The 16,673-nt window shown below is 39.4% G+C and overlaps 1 protein-coding gene across 1 annotated transcript in view; it reads right to left on the bottom strand.

The window, feature by feature from the left end:
• SLC9A7 (solute carrier family 9 member A7) overlaps positions 1-16,673 on the bottom strand; it is a 280,631-nt gene that overhangs the window by 142,320 nt on the left and 121,638 nt on the right. Inside the window, exons 2-3 of the mRNA XM_049871328.1 lie at positions 13,800-13,999; positions 11,209-11,286 (exon numbers count right to left, since the gene is read on the bottom strand). Coding sequence (XP_049727285.1) covers positions 11,209-11,286; positions 13,800-13,999 — 278 coding nt within the window. The remainder of the gene's footprint in view (positions 1-11,208; positions 11,287-13,799; positions 14,000-16,673) is intronic.

The following is a 16,673-nucleotide window of genomic DNA, read 5'->3' as shown; positions in this document are numbered from 1 at the left end:
TTTCTGATACCTGTCAACAGCTGACATGCAGTTCAGATGACTGTGACAACTCCATAGGTTAGGAAGAAAAAAGGTATGTTTTTTGTACAGAAAATCTAAATTGGGAGGTAGTGTAGCACAGAGGAACAACCCAGAGCTCTAGAGTCAGAGTCAGTCCCACGCCGTATACAAAACCTCATAGACATCACTTAATCATTCTAAGTTCAGTTTCATCACTAGTAAAATGCCGGCAACTCTACACGTCTGTGAAGACACAAATGTGTGCTGGAGTAGTATGGAGGAATGGACAGACTTCTGCTCCTCAAGCATCCATCCACTGCGGAGAGGGGGCTTAAATGTCCCATCCCCCTGGAAGGTGATATAGTAAGGTGAGGTCACTTGGCCTCTGAAGGGGGAAACTGGCTTGACCCTGACTTGCAGTCTCGACCCTCTGGTGCAAGGTGGGAGACTGTTCTTGCGCCTCTTGCCTCCATACTGTGAGCCAAACAGGCAGCCTTTGTAGGCCTTGCAGCTTCTAGGGTCTCTTTCAGCCTCCACTTGTGACTGTGACTTGCTTGGCAGCTGAAAGACATGCCCTGTCTTCAATTCATGAAATAGGTACTAAAGAGCCCCATTACAGCCTCAGGTCTAAGCTACATCCTCCAACACAGGTTAGCAGGGACTCTGGATCATAAATCCATCATCCAATCACCTGTTAGCTCCTTGTGTCTGTTTATCAATGAGTTGGAAACTAGGGGTAGGGGGGAGTCAGTGAGCTAATCTCCAACCACCATCATCTGTAAGATCTTACAGAGTTATTGTGATGATTAGAAACAATACATGTATAAACTCAAGTAAGGAATATATGCAAAGTTCCTAAAACACAGCAGATGCTTAATAAACTGTAACTATACTTACATTGGTTGAAAATAGTTTTAAAGCCTAAAAATTGCAGAATTGCTTTGACAAAAGAACCAGCCTAACGTGTGAATGTCTTCTCATAAAGTGAGTTGTGAAGCATTTTCTATTTTCTGAAAGATTTTGTTTAGGATTGGTATTACTTCTCTAAATCCTTGATAGAATTCACCAGTGAAGCTCTCTGGACTTGTGAGCAGGTTTTGAATTATGAACTCAATTTCCTTAATTAATATAAGGCTGTTCAAGTTTTCCATTTCTTCTTTGCTCATTTTGGTAATTTGTGTCTTTCAAGGATTTTGTCCGTTTTACCTGAGTTTTCAAATTTATTGGCATAAGTTGTTTATCCAAACCAAACCAAACCCGTTGCCATCGAGTCAATTCCAACTCATAGCAACCCTGTAGGACAGAGTAGAACTGCCCCACAGGGTTTCCAAGGAACGGCTGGTGGATTTGAACTGCTGACCTTTTGGTTAGCAGCCAAGCTCTTTACCACTGCACCACCAGGGCCCCAAGTATTGTTTCTAATCATCACAATAACTCCGTAAGGTCTTACAGATGATGGTGGTTGGAGATTAGCTCCCCCCACCCCTGGTTTCCAACTCATTGATAAACAGACACAAGGAGCTAACAGGTGATTAATATCTGAATGGCCTGTGGTGATGTTTCCTTTTTTATTCCTGATATTTGTTGTTGTTAGGTGCCATCAAGTCGGTTCTTACTCATAGCAACCATATGTGCAACAGAAGGAAACACTGCCCGGCCCTGCGCCATCCTCACAATCATTGTTATGCTTGAGCCCACTGTTGCAGCCACTGTATCAATCGACCTCATTGAGAGTCTTCCTCTTTTTTGCAGACCCTCTACTTTACCAAGCACGATGTCCTCCAGGGACTGGTTCCTGATACAGGTAATTTGTAATCTTTCTTTTTTCTTGATTGATCTAGCTAGAGCTTTATCAATTTGGAGGGCATTCTCAAGTTTATAAGAATTTTACTGGGGTTTTGTTGGCAGTGGGGATCTCTCTTCTTTAGGCTGACTGAAAAAGTTTCTCTTTAGTACCCATTCAGGAAGAAAGCTGAAATAAGCTCCATTGCTGTTGTCTGAGGGAGGCCCTTTTAGAGGCTAAATTTTCAAATGATACCCCCAAAATGGGGGAAAAGGGAGCCACCTACACTGTTTGTAAAGGAGAGGCTTGGGCCTAACCTTGCCGCTAAGCCCAATAACCCTCAATAATAAGGATAATTAGATTTTATAAAACTTTTTTTATGATTTTTATTGTGCTTTAAGTGAATGTTTTCAAATCAAGTCACTCTCTCACACAAAACTTATATACACCTTGATACATATTCCCAATTACTCTCCCCCTAATGAGGCAGCCCGCTATCTCCCTCCACTCTCTCTTTTTGTGACAATTTCGCCAACTTTTAACCCCCTCATCTCTCCTCCAGGCAAGAGATGCAAACATAGTCTCAACTGTCCACCTAATCCAAGAAGCTCACTCCTCACCAGCATCCCTCTCCAACCCATTGTCCAGTCCAATACCTGTCTGAAGAGTTGGCATCAGGAATGGTTTCCGTACTGGGACAACAGGAGGTCTGGGAGCCATGACCACCGTGGTCCTTCTAGTCTCAGATAGACCATTAAGTCTAGTCCTTTTATGAGAATTTGGGGTCAGGATCCGACTGCTCTCCTGCTCCCTCAGGGGTTCTCTGTTGTGTTCCCTGTCAGGGCAGTCATCGGTTGTAGCCAGGCACCATCTAGTTCTTCTGGTCTCAGGGTAATGTAGTCTCTGTTCCATGTGGCCCTTTCTGTCTCTTGGGCTCGTAATTACCGTGTGTCCTTGGTGTTCTTCATTCCCCTTTGAACCAGGTGGGTTGAGACCAATTGATGCATCTTACATTGCTGCTTGCTAGTGTTTAAGACCCCAGACCCCACTCTTCAAAGTGGGATGCAGAATGTTTTCTTAATAGATTTTATTATGCAAATTGAATTAGCTATCCCCTGAAACCATGGTCCCCAAACCCCTGCCCCTGCTACACTGGCCTTCGAAGCATTCAGTTTATTTAGGAAACTGCTTTTGGTTTAGTCCAGTTGTGCTGACCTCGCCTATATTGTGTGTTGTCTTTCTGATCACCTAAAATAGCTCTTATGTACTATCTAATTAGTGAACACCCCTCTCCCACCCTCCCTGCCTCCCCCATCTCCTAACCACAACAGAATGTTTTCTTCTCAGTTTAAACTATTTCTCAAGTTCTTATAATAGTGGTCTTATACAATATTTGTCCTTTGGCAACTGACTAATTTCACTCAGCATAATGCCTTCCAGGTTCCTCCATGTTATGAGATGTTTCACAGGTTCCTCATTGTTCTTTACCAATGCGTAGTATTCCACTGTGTGAATATACCATAATTTATTTATCCATTCACCCATTGATGGGCACCTTGGTTGCTTCCATGTTTTTGCTATTGTAAACAGTGCTACAGTAAACATGGGTGTGCATATATCTGTTCGTGTAAAGGCTCTTATTTCTATAGGATATATTCCGAGGAGTGGGATTGCAGGATCTCATGGTAGTTCTATTTCTAGCTTTTTAAGGAAGTGCCAAATCAATTCCAAAAGTGGTTGTACCATTTTACATTCCCACCAGCAGTGTCTAAGTGTTCCAATCTCTCCAAAGCCTCTCCAACATTAATTATTTTGTGCGTTTTGGATTAATGCCAACTTTGTTGGAGTGAGATGCAATCTCATTGTAGTTTTGATCTGCATTTCTCTACTGGCTAATGATCGCGAACATTTCCTCATGTATCTGTTAGCTACCTGAATGTCTTCTTTAGTGAAGTGTCTATTCATATCTTTTGCCCATTTTTTAATTGGGTTATTTGTCTTTTTGCTGTTGCGTTTTTGCAGTATCATGTAGATTTTAGAGATCAGGCGCTGATCGGAAATGTCATAGTTAAAAACTTTTTCCCAGTCTGTAGGTAGTCTTTTTACTCTTTTGGTGAAGTCTTTGGATGAGCATAGGTGTTTGATTTTTAGGATCTCCCAGTTATCTAGTTTTTCTTCTGCATAATTAATAATGTTTTGTATACTGTTTATACCAAGTATTATGGCTCCTAACGATGTCCCTATTTTTTCTTCCATGATCTTTATCATTTTAGATTTTATATTTAGGTTTTTAATCCACTTTGAGCTCATTTTTGTGCATGGAGCGAGGTATGGGTCTTGTTTCATTTCTTTGCAGATGGATATCCAGTTCTGCCAGCACCATTTGTTAAAAAGACTGTCTTTTCCCCATTTAACTGTTTTGCGGAGTTGTCAATATCAACTCTTCATATGTGGATAGATTTGTCTGGATTCTCAATTCTGTTCCATTGGTCTATGTATCTGTTCTTCAGTAATGCCTTATTTATCCGGGGCCTCTTTCCCTTGCATATGAAGTTGGTGATTTCTTTCTCCATCTCATCAAAGAATGTCATTGGGATTTGGATCAGAATTGCATTAAATGTATAGATCGCTTTTGATAGAACAGACGTTTCTATAATGTTGTCTTCCTATCCATGAAAATGTATGTTTTTCCACTTATGTAGGTCCCATTTGGTTTCTTGCAGAAGTGTACTGTAGATTTCTTTGTATAAGTCTTTTACATCTCTGGTAAGATTTATTCCTAAGTATTTTATCTTCTTGGGAGCTACTGTAAATGGCATTGATTTAGTGATTTCCTCTTCGATGTTCTTTTTGTTGGTTTGGAGAAATCCAACTGATTTTTGTATGTTATCTTTTACCCTGATACTCTGCTGAACTCTTTTGTTAGTTTCAGTAGGTTTTTTTTGAGGATTCCTTAGGGTTTTCTGTGTAGAAGATCATGTCCTCTACAAATATACTTTTACTTCTTCCTTGCCAATATGGGTGCCCTTTATTTCTTTATCTAGCCTAATTGCTCTGGCTAGGACCTCCAACACAATGTTGAATAAGGGCACTGATAAAGGGCATCCTTGTCTGGTTCCCGTTCTCAGGGGGAATGCTTTCAAGCTCTCTCATTTAGGATGATGTTGGCTGCTGGCATTGTATAAATGCCCTTTATTATGTTGAGAAATTTTCCTTGTATTCCTATTTTGCTGAGAGTTTTTATCAGGAATGGGTGTTGAGCTTTGTCAAATGCCTTTTCTGTGTCAACTGATAAAATCATGTGATTCCTGTCTTTTGTTTTATTTATGTGATGGATTACATTACTTGTTTTTCTAATGTTGAACCATCCCTGCATACCTGGTATGAATCCCACTTGTTCACGGTGAATTTTTTTTTTTTGATACGTTGTTGAATTCTATTGGCTAGAATTTTGTTGAGGATTTTTGCATCCACGTTCATGAGGGATATAGGTGTATAATTTTCTTTTCTTGGGGTGTCTTTGCTTGGTTTTGGTATCAGGGACATGGTTGCTTCATAGATTGAGTTTGGTAGTATTCCATCCTTTTCTATGCTCTGAAATACCTTTAGTAGTAGTGGTGTTAACTCTTCCCTGAAAGTTTGGTAGAACTCTGCAGTGAAGCCGTCCAGACCAGGGCTTTTTTGGGGGAGTTTTTTGATTATCTTCTCAATCTCTTCTTTTGTTATGGGTCTATTTAGTTGTTCTACCTCTGTTTGTATTAGTTTAGGTAGGTAGTGTGTTTCTAGGAATTCATCCATTTCTTCTAGGTTTTCAAATTTGCTAGAGTATAATTTTTCATAGTAATCTGATATGATTCTTTTAATTTCAGTTGGGTCTGTTGTAATATCGCCCATCTCATTTCTTCCTTGGGTTATTGGCTTCCTCTCCTGTTTTTCTTTTGTCATTTTGGCCAGTGGTTTATCAATGTTGTTGATTTTTTCAAAGAACCAGCTTTTGGTCTTGTTAATTCTTTCAAATGTTTTTCTGTTTTCTATTTCATTTAGTTCAGCTCTAATTTTTATTATTTGTTTTCTTCTGGTGACTGTGGGTTTCTTTTGTTGCTCTCTTTCTATTTCTTCAAGTTATAGGGCCAGTTTTTTGATTCTGGCCCTTTCTTCTTTTTGGATGTGTGCATTTATTGATACAACTTGGCCTCTGAGCACCGCTTTTGCTGTGTCCCAAAGGTTCTGATAGGAAGTGTTTTCATTCTCATTGGATTCTATGAATTTCTTTATTCCATCCTTAATGTCTGCTATAATCCAGTCTTTTCTGAGCAAGGTATTGTTCAGTTTCCAAGTGTTTGATTTCTTTTCCCTGCTTTTCCTGTTATTGAGTTCCACTTTTATGGCCTTATGGTCAGAGAAGATGCTTTGTAATATTTCAATGTTTTGGATTCTGCTAAGGCTTGCTTTATGGCCTAATATGTGGTCTATTCTAGAGAATGTTCCATGTGCACTGGAAAAGAAAGTATACTTGGTTGCTGTTGGGTGCAGTGTTTTGTATATGTCTATGTTTTTTTTTTTTTTATGAGGTCAAGTTGGTTGATTGTGGCATTTAGATCTTCCGTGTCTTTATTGAGCTTCTTTCTGCATGTCCTGTCGTTCACTGAAAGTGGTGTGTTGAAGTCTCCCACTATTATTGTGGAGCTGTCTATCTCACTTTTCAATGCTGATACAGTTTGTTTTATGTATCTTGCAGCCTTGTCATTGGGTGCATAAATATTTAATATGGTTATATCCTCTTGGTACATTGTCCCTTTAATCATTATATAGTGTCCTTCCTTATCCTTTATGATAGATTTAAAGTCTATTTTGTCAGAAATTAATATTGCCAGTCCTGCTCTCTTTTGATTGTTGTTTGCTTGATATATTTTTTCCATCCTTCGAGTTTTATTCTGTGTGTGTCTCTAAGTCTAAGGTGTGTCTCGTGTCGGCAGCATAGAGACGGATCTTATTTTTTAATCCATTCTGCCACCCTCTGTCTCTTTGTTGGAGCATTTAGTCCGTTTACATTCAGGGTAGTTATGGATAGGTATGAATTTAGTGCTGTCATTTTGATGTATTTTGTGTGTGTGTTGTTGCCAGTTTCTTTTTCCCACTTAATTTTATGTGCTGAGTAGATTATCTTTATATATTGTCCTTTCCTCATATTTGTTGTTGATGATTTTGTTTCTGCTCAGTCTCTATTTTTTTCTTGTATTTTATTTTGATGAGTAGGACAGTTTGTCTCCTTTGTGGTTACCTTATTATTTACCCCTATTTATCTAAATTTAAACCTAACTTTTATTTCTTTGTATCGCGGTATCTTCCTCTCTGTATGGAAGGTGTATGATTACAGTTCTTAGTCCCTCTTTATTATTCTTATGTTGTCTTCTTTTATACAAAAACATCACTGTTACCCTGTTTGGAGCTTTTTTTTTTTTTAATAATCTTGCTTAATTTTTTTGGATTTCCCTGTCTGGGTTGACTTCTGGTTGCTCTGCCCCGTGTTCTAGTCTTGGGTTGATACCTGATATTATTGATTTTCTAACCAAAGAACTTCCTTCAGTTTTTCTTGTAGTTTTGGTTTGGTTTTTACAAATTCCCTAAACTTGTGTTTATCTGGAAATGTCTTAACTTCACCTTCATATTTAAGAGACAGTTTTGTTGGATATATGATTCTTGGCAGGCAATTTTTTCCTTCAATTTTTTTTAAATACGTCATCCCATTGCCTTCTTGCCTGCATGGTTTCTGCCGAGTAGTCTGAGCTTATTCTTATTGGCTCTCCTTTGTAGGTGACTTTTTCTTTTATCTCTCGTTGCCCTTATAATTTTCTTTATCTTTGGTTTTGGCAAGTGTGATTATAGTATGTCTTGGTGACTTTCTTTTAAGATCTCCCATATGTGGAGTTCGATGAGCATCTTGGATAGATATCGTCTCATCTTTCACAATATCAGGGAAGTTTTCTGCCAACAAATCCTCAACGATTGCCTCTGTATTTTCTGTTATCCCTCCCTGTTCTGGTACTCCAATCACTCGTAGGTTATTTCTCTTGATAGAGTCCCACATGATTCTTAAGATTTCTTCTTTTTTTTAATTCTTTTATCTCATTTTTCTTCAAATATATTAGTGCCAAGTGATTTATCTTCAAGTTCAGAAATTCTAGCTTCTACTTGCTCGATTCTGCTCCTCTGACTTTCTATTGAATTGTCTACTTCTGTAATTTTATTGTTAATCTTCTGAATTTCTGATTGCTTTCTGTCTGTGGATTTTTCCAGCTTATTAAACTTTTCATTATGTTCCTAAATAATCTTTCGAATTTCTTCAATTGCTTTATCTGTATGTTCCTTGGCTTATTCTGTGTATTGCCTCATTTCCTTCCTGATGTCTTGAAGGGCTCTGTATATTAAACTTTTGTATTCTGGATCTGGTAATTCCAGGAATGTACTTTCATCTAAAAGATCCCTGGATTCTTTGTTTTGAGAGCCTGTTGAGGTGATCATCTTCTGTTTCTTTATGTGACTTGATATTGACTGTTGTCTCCAAGCCATCTATAAGTTATTGTATTAGTTTATTTTATGTTTGCTTGCTGTGTCATAGCTTCTTGCTTTGTTTTGTTTTGGTATACCCCTGTGCATTGCTTGAGTGAGCTAGCTTGATTATTTTCGCCTTTGGAGATCTGACGTCCTGTCCCCAGATGGCTAGAGTTGTTATCAGGTACATCAGTCTAGGAGTCCATTCAGTTTTCTTGTATGAATTCAGCTCAGCTTTCCAGGTAGCTGATCATCAAGTGTGTGGTACAGGATCTGTCCTACAATCTTAGAGGAGCAGAGGTGACTGGCCTATATACCGGAATCTGATTGCAGCAGGGGGTCACACTCTGAAAAAGGCAGGGGGCTGAGAACCAACCCCCGAGTGCCTCTGAGGCAAGAGCATCTCTGTTCCCTAGAGCATGCAGGTGGGTGGGTTCTGCAGAGAGACCATGGGCACCCAAAGTTTTTGGTTGTAAGGACTGGGAGGTAGCAGTTATCTTTGGACCCCTTTTGCAGGTGGCTGGGTGACCTGAGTGGAGCTACCAGTCCTTAGGTCCCTGATGTGGGTAGGTGAGGACCTTGTAATGTCAAATTTCAAACACCCACCTCTCTACCACACAGCTTAAACAGTTGGATTCTGCCAACAAGGGCCTATTCTCTCAAAATAGGCCCACATAGGTCCATGCAGAAGGGAAAGGTGCTCAAAAATCCATGGACGGTTTATGCTTGAACAGGAGCTGCTTCTGTCCTGAGCTCCCCCAGTTAGTGGAGCTAGCAAATTATCTTTTCCCCCAATTGCAAATTTTTTCCTTCCCCAAGGCCAGGCGGATGGCTCTAGGTGCTCAACAGTGCCCATCTCAGGCCCAGAGAATTCAGCCACTGAAGCCGGCTTGGGGGTGGGGGGGCACGGTAAAATATATGCAAGTACTTAGCTTTTGCCGAGAGTGCCGTTCTTCTCAGGTTCCTGAGGTGTGAGTAGGCTGTGTGGCTGGCTGCTTCTCCCTGAGGAAACTGCAGCCAAACACTAGTACCAGCCCACCGCCACCGCCACTCCAGCAATGGTGCCTGAGGGCTCCCCACGATTCAGGTCCGGTAACTCCTCTCCACTTCTGAAGTCTCTTCCTCCCCCTGCCCCTCAGTTCGTTTTCTAAGCTTTCCTTTGAAGCTCAGGGCTCCCAGCCTGTGACAAATATACTCATTTCACTTTTTTTTTTTCAGGTCTTTGTTGGGAAGAGGGCTTGCTGGAAGCGTCTGTCTATTCCGCCATCTTGGCTCCCAATTTTTTTTAACTTTTTATTTTGGAATAATTAGAGACATAGAATTATAGAAGTTGCAAGGAAGTATAGAAAGGTCCTGTGTATACTTCACCCAGTTTCTTCCATTGGTTACTTCTTTTGTAATTATAGTACAATAACAAAACCAGGAGTTTGACATTGATGCAATGTATGTATAAACTTCTATGCCATTTTATTATGGGTAGGTGCATGTAATCACCACCAGAATCAAAATACATTAATTATTTCTTAACCATGAAGCTCTCCCCCTTGTTACCCCTTTATTGTCACACCCACTCTCTACACTCCTACCATCTCTAACTCCTGGCAACCACTAATTTGTTTTCCGTGTATATTTTGTCATTTCATGAGTGCTATATAAAGTAAATCATACATTATGTGACCTTTTGAGATTGGCATTTTTCACTCAGCATAATTCTCTGGAGATCCATCCAGGTTGTTGCGTGTATCAATAGTTTGATCCGTTTTACTGCTGAATAGTATTCCAATATATGGATGTATCACAGTTTGTTTAACCATTTACTTATTGCAGGACATTTTGGTTGTTTCCAGTTTAGGGCTGTTACAAATAAAGCTGCTATGAACAATCATGTACAGGTTTTTTGTGTGAACATAAGTTTTCATTCTCTGGGGTAAATCCCCAGGAGCACAATTGCTGGGTCATATGGTAATTCCAACTAAGATTTTATAAGAAACTGCCACACTATTTACCAGAGTGGCTGTACCATTGTACATTCTTACCAGCGATGTATGAGATTCAGATTTTAAAACAGAAATGAATCACTGGTGATGAGTCAATTATAGTCTCTGAACAGGTACAAAAAACACAGTAATAAGGAACCCAAGAGAAGGCAAAGAACTAGATAATTATGTAAGTAAATTAACACAGAGATTCACATGATTTAAGACATACTGGCAACTCACTGCCCCCTAAGGCTCCTATCTAATCTTTCAAGTTGCTGTTGTCAATTTGATCCCATATAGATAGTTCTTAAAAGAGCATAATACTCAAGGGAGACTTCTTTTACTAGTTAAGCTAAACTACTGATTGGTTTTAAGAAGACTTCAAGGAATATTTTTGGTTTAAAGATTATCTCAGGGCAATAGTTTCAGGGGTTCATCCCAGCCTTCACGGCTCCAGAAAGTCTGGAGTCCATAAGAATTGTCAATTCTGTTCCACATTTTCCCACTTTTGACGATGATTCCTCTTTAGAGTCCTTGATCAAAATGGTCAGTAATGGTAGCCGGGCACCATCCAGTTCTGGTCTCATGGCAAAGGCGGCAGTTGCTCATGGAGGCAATTAGCCACACATACCATTCCTTCCTTCTATTCCTGATTCTCCTTCCTCTGTTGCTGCAGAACTTTAGGGGTCAATAAGTTTATGTTAATGGGGACGGGACAACTTGGAAAAGGAGGGTGAGAATGGTTGTACAACTCAAAGAATGTTATCAATGTCACTGAATTGTACATGTAGAAACTGTTGAATTGGTGTATGTTTTGCTGTGTATATTCTCAACAATAACAACAAAATAAAGAAAATTTTAAAAAGAAAGAAATACCAGTAAAAAACCTCTTACCTTCTTTAAACTGTATCCAGCGTGGAAAATAATTGGAGGCAGCAGAATATTGAAAAACACCTCTGGATCAAATGTTACCTAAAAGTTTTTTTAAAAAAAGACAATTTTTAATTTAATACCAACTAGAGCAATAATCTTTTTCTTTTTTTTTTTTTTTAGAGCAATAATCTTAGGTTTCCATGAGTCAAAGCCAACTCAGTGGTAACAGTGCTATACCATTTGCTTAATATTCACTTAGGTTGAAATATTTAGAGCAAATAACATAAATGTGGCAAACCATAGACTTATCACAGGAGAAAAGCCACAAAACAGCCTCCCCTGTAGACTGACATATTTTCTCCACACAATACTCCTCACTTCTGATCTTTGTGTGTTGCTTGAATATATATTAAGATACAACAGTTCAATGCAATTTTCAGAACTCGCAGAAAGTTTCTGGCCAATGTTTATAAACAAAAAAAATCTTGATTTTTATCAAATACTTATAAAGGCTTAACTGCAACAAAAGATGCAATAATGATTTTTTTATTTCCCAAATCCTCTTACAGAATCATTTATAGACATTACTGAATTTAATCCTCTTTTGAGTGACCAGCCTTCTGTGACACTTAATGTGGCCTACATCAAAGTCACCAGTAATGCCAGTGGCTTCCTGAATATCAACATAAATTCAGCAACTCTAAGGGGAATGAAATAGATTTGATACAGGGAAATTACTCGGAAACTATCAAACAGCAAAATCTTATCGCATCCAAAAAAGAATTAAGCATCCTATAAGCCTGCTGAGTTTTTTTAAAAGAATATGTTCATGTTGGTGTATTTATTGGCTTTTATTTCAGTTAATTATCTTAAATCTTCATTCTAATGATGAAAACTAAAGTTTACTTATTTGGGAAACTAGAAATATTAATATGCCTAATTAAGAGTAGAATGGTTCTTTCAGATTATATTTTATTCTATCTTCTTGCTGAAGACAAAAATAGTCTGAAAAGCAGCGACTGTCAGAATGAGAAAGGGCCTTGGACAATACCACCAATTGCCGTCGATTCCAACTCATGGCAACTCCATATGTGTCAGAGTAGAACTGTGCTCCATAGCATTTTCAATGGCTGACTTTCCTTTCTTCCAAGGTGCCTTTGGGTAGACTTGAACTCCAAACTTTCAGTCACCAGCCAAGCACATTAACCATTTGTACCACCCAGAGACTTGACAGTACCTACTCAATATGAGGACACTGGGCCCAAAGAGGGTGGGACTTGATGGAAGTCATCCAGTAATGTATGAACTAGTACAAGGGCTTTCTGATACCCAATCCAATGCTCTTTGTACCTATCAACCTGCCTCGACATGCCTCTTCTCCCCTCAACTAGCAACAATAATCTTGGCCTTGTTTGTTCTCCCACTTTTGTTTTGTGTGACAAAATATTAAGCAGAGGGGATTGAATAAACATTTTTTCTAAAGGTGACAGAGCAAAAGTCAACTTATCTTCATTATGATCTAAAAAAATGGAAACAAGTTGGGATCGTTTCCCTTTTTTCTCCTGTTATATCCACTATGAAGGACCCAGCTGTCATCTAAAAACAGCCATTAGCATGGTATTTACCATGGGTATTTTTCTCAGTTGCATTTAATTTCACAAGTGTTTATGGAAATCCTATGCATTCCTTTGAAGGGTTAATAGCAAATAACACATGAGTACCGCCATTAGGGACACAGAAAAGATGGTCAGATTTAACGCTCCAGGTCAAGACTAATTTTCTTTAAGGATTAGAGTAGATTCTGAGAGCAAGAACTACACTCTGCCTTGACTGCAAGCCTTCACACACATTAACCTTGTTCTATATTCAAAGGGGGGCTCCCCATAACTTGGATTCCCCAGACTACTCTGCAGAAGCCTTCCTGCTGATAAGCTCTGGTCTATAAGGTAATGGAATGTATGTCAAATACAGATCTCTTGCTTATCCCGGAAATTACCCATGTGAGGAAACACAGAATCCTTTTTCCTGTGGGGTATTTTAGCTACCTCCAACATCAAATGAAAAACAATTTTTGGACTCCAATTCCAAAACAAGACTTTCTTCCCCGGAAGATACATTAAGCCTTAGGCATCAATCACCATTGAGAGTAGGCACCCAATAAATATTTGTAGAATACAGCAAAAGAACACTGAAGAACTAAGAATTACACTTCTGAGCCATGAATAAATAAGCTAAAAGTGAAATAAATCTTATTTTAAGAAAGAAACAATCTCATCTCTAACCCACAACAAGGATAATGGACATAGTAAAGCAGAGATTGGGGTTGGAGAGACAAACTGCATGGGGATGTACAAACAAACGCATGGAACAGTCAGCGCCCATGTCAGCTCCTGAACCTAACAAGCTCGAGGTGGTTACCAAGCTGAAAGGCTTGGGTTCAAATCTGATTTCCTTCGTCTCCTCATCACAGGCCAAAAGCTTCTTATCAAAACTGAGAAACAGGAATTACTGATATTCCAGGAGTTTGACAAGATTTCTTTTCATAGAGTCAAGATAGAGTCAGGAAATAAAATTCATATCAGGACAATGATGGCTGATTGTCCCCTGCTCACCTTCCTGAGCATGTCATTCTGCTCTACACTGTTGATCTTTCCAGGGCTGATTTCTCCTTTCAGGGTGTATTCGAAGAACTTCCCACTGACATTCACTAATAAGGTGCTGAAGGCCCTGTCTTCCTGAGTGCAGCTGAGGGACTTGTCATGGCCACTGGTGGCAGGGGTGCCATACCTCAGGATCACCCCAACGATGAGTCCTGAAACAGAGAGGGGAAAAATATCAGGCTTGTAGAAGGACAGAGAGAGTGTGGAACTAATGGCACAGTCAAGTTTCAACAACTAAGAAATTCAGAAGTGGTGTTTTAAGTGTATATCTTAGGAGCAACTCCACAGTCCTTCAGAAAAAGTTATGTATCCTTGCATTCTGGTTTAAGTCCCTTCAGTCATGAGGACAACAAGATGGGACAGTACACTTGGTAGTTCTCATGGCACTTTCAGCACTTTTAACAACTGATAATGTCTCATTTCTTGGGCTTTTGGTGGAGCAAGATGGGATGATAAGCAAACCTTTTTTTGCCAAGGACAGCACAAAACAGAGCTGCTGAGCTCTTTCATTTTCACCAGCAGCATCCCTCAAGCCAGTCCTGCTGCCATCTGCCAGCAAGGACCAGCCACTGGAATTTCGAGTTGCTATAAATGCAACTTGCTTTGCCACACACCAGAAAAAGGAACAAAATGAAATGCTTTTGCTTAGGTCATTCCAAGCCCTGGGTATCATGGAGAAAGTAATCACATCCCTTAGGGAGCTAAACACCACAGTGCAAATTTGAGCAATTATGATTCAGGGACTGTACAGCTGGCTTCTTGGGATTGTGGCTATGACACAGCTAAGCTAATCCGCTGTGAGTCTTTAAGTCTCATTCAGTTCTTAGTAGAAATTTTAAGGATAGATAACAGCAAAATAGTGTATAAACATTCGATTCTGTGAGTGAGGAAGGACGGCTGCTCACCTGGTCCTGGACATGTGCCAGACATGCCCAAGTAACAGCGAGTGAAGTGTGCAAAAGCATAAATGACGACCAGACACTTTCAACAATTCTCTCCTTAGAGGAAAATTTCACACTTCTCTCTCTAGCCAGTTCTTTTCTAGCTATATTAAAAGATAGAATGGCAAAATGTTCCCCCATCTCATTTTACCATTTATGGAGAAAGCTATATGAAAGAACAATGTTTATAATAGTCTACGTATAATGTTTTAAAATGTCTTTTAACACCAAGACTTATGAGAACTCAAAAGACATTGCTGAATAGCAAATAATATATAAAATCTAGAAAAATACAGTTCTTTAAGACAAAAATCTATGTCTGATTGATTTATCTTTATTATGACTATTAACAGCTACTTAGAGTTTGTTTAAAAAAAACTGAGTTGTAAAGTTTTATCACAAATTAAAAATGATGTACTTAATAATTTCAACTTGTCCAGATATAAAACAATTTTAAAACCTTATTTAAGATGCATGGGAAAAACTAAAATTTTTTTTAAAAACATGCTTAGTTGCAAAAGGACAAATATTGTATAAGACCACTATTATAAGAACTCAAGAAATAGTTTAAACAGAGAAGAAAATATTCTTTGATGGTCATGAGAAGGGGGAGGAAGGGAGGGTGGGAGAGGGATATTCACTAATTAGAGAGTAGATAAGAACTACTTTAGGTGACGAGAAAGACAGCACACAATACAGGCGAGGTCAGCACAACTGGACTAAATCAAAAGCAAAGAAGTTTCCTGAATAAACTGAATGCTTCAAAGCCCAACATAGCAGAGGCAGGGGTTTGGGGACATCTAAGTCAATTGGCATGATAAAATCTCTTAAGAAAACATTCTGCATCCCACTTTGGAGACAGGTGTCTGGGGTCTTAAACGCTAGCAAGCAGCCATCTAAGATGCATCAATTGGTCTCAACCCACCTGGATCAAAGAAGAATGAAGAACACCAAGGACACAAGGTAATTACAAGCCCAAGAGACAGAAAGGGCCACATAGACCAGAGACTACATCATCCTGAGACCAGAAGAGCTAGATGGTGCCCAGCTACAACCGATAACTGCCCTGACAGGGAACACAACAGAGAACCCCTGAGGGAGCAGGAGAGCAGTGGGATGCAGACCCCAAATTCTCATAAAAAGACCTGGCTTAATGGTCTAAGTGAGACTAGAAGGACCCTGGTGGTCATGGCCCCCAGACCTTCTGTTAGCCCAGGACAGGAACCATTCCCAAAGCCAACTCTTCAGACAGGGTTTGGACTGGACAATGGGTTGGAGAGTGATGCTGGTGAGGCGTGAGCTTCTTGGGTCAGGTGGACACTTGAGACTATGTTGGCATCTCCTGCCTGGAGGGGAGATGAGAGGGTAGGGGGGTTAGAAGCTGGCAAAATGGACACAAAAAGAGAGAGTGGAGGGAGGGAGCGGATTGTCTCATTAGGGGGAGAGTAATTGGAAGTATGTAGCAAGGTGTATATAAGTTTTTGTGTGAGAGACTGACTTGATTTGTAAACTTTCATTTAAAGCACAATAAAAATTTTAAAAAACATGCTTATCATTACCAAAAAGATATGTCTTTATGAAAAAATAATTCAGAAAAACCCATGATACAAACAATTCTAGTTATCTGGTCAACAGGCAAGCACTTGAGGTCTTCAGTGCCAGTCTTTTGCTCATTTCTTATTGCTGGAATTTCACATTTGTTTCTTATTAAATTACTAAACTGGGTGATGGTAAGCTGGCATTTACTCCGCCCTCTCCTTCTCAACTTCAGTAGTGCATGTATTCTCAGCTGGTTTTCTCCTTGCCATATTGTGTTTTAGGGTTTCCTGGGCCTCTGAGTTGTAAACTGAAGTTGCGTAGGTGCCTACATGGAGGTGGCTGCTGA

The sequence above is a fragment of the Elephas maximus genome, chromosome X (genome assembly GCF_024166365.1).
Source record: "Elephas maximus indicus isolate mEleMax1 chromosome X, mEleMax1 primary haplotype, whole genome shotgun sequence".
In the NCBI taxonomy this organism is placed as follows: Eukaryota; Metazoa; Chordata; class Mammalia; order Proboscidea; family Elephantidae; genus Elephas; species Elephas maximus.
Note: the sequence above shows the minus strand (reverse complement) of the source record. Positions and strands in the feature narration are given on the sequence as shown.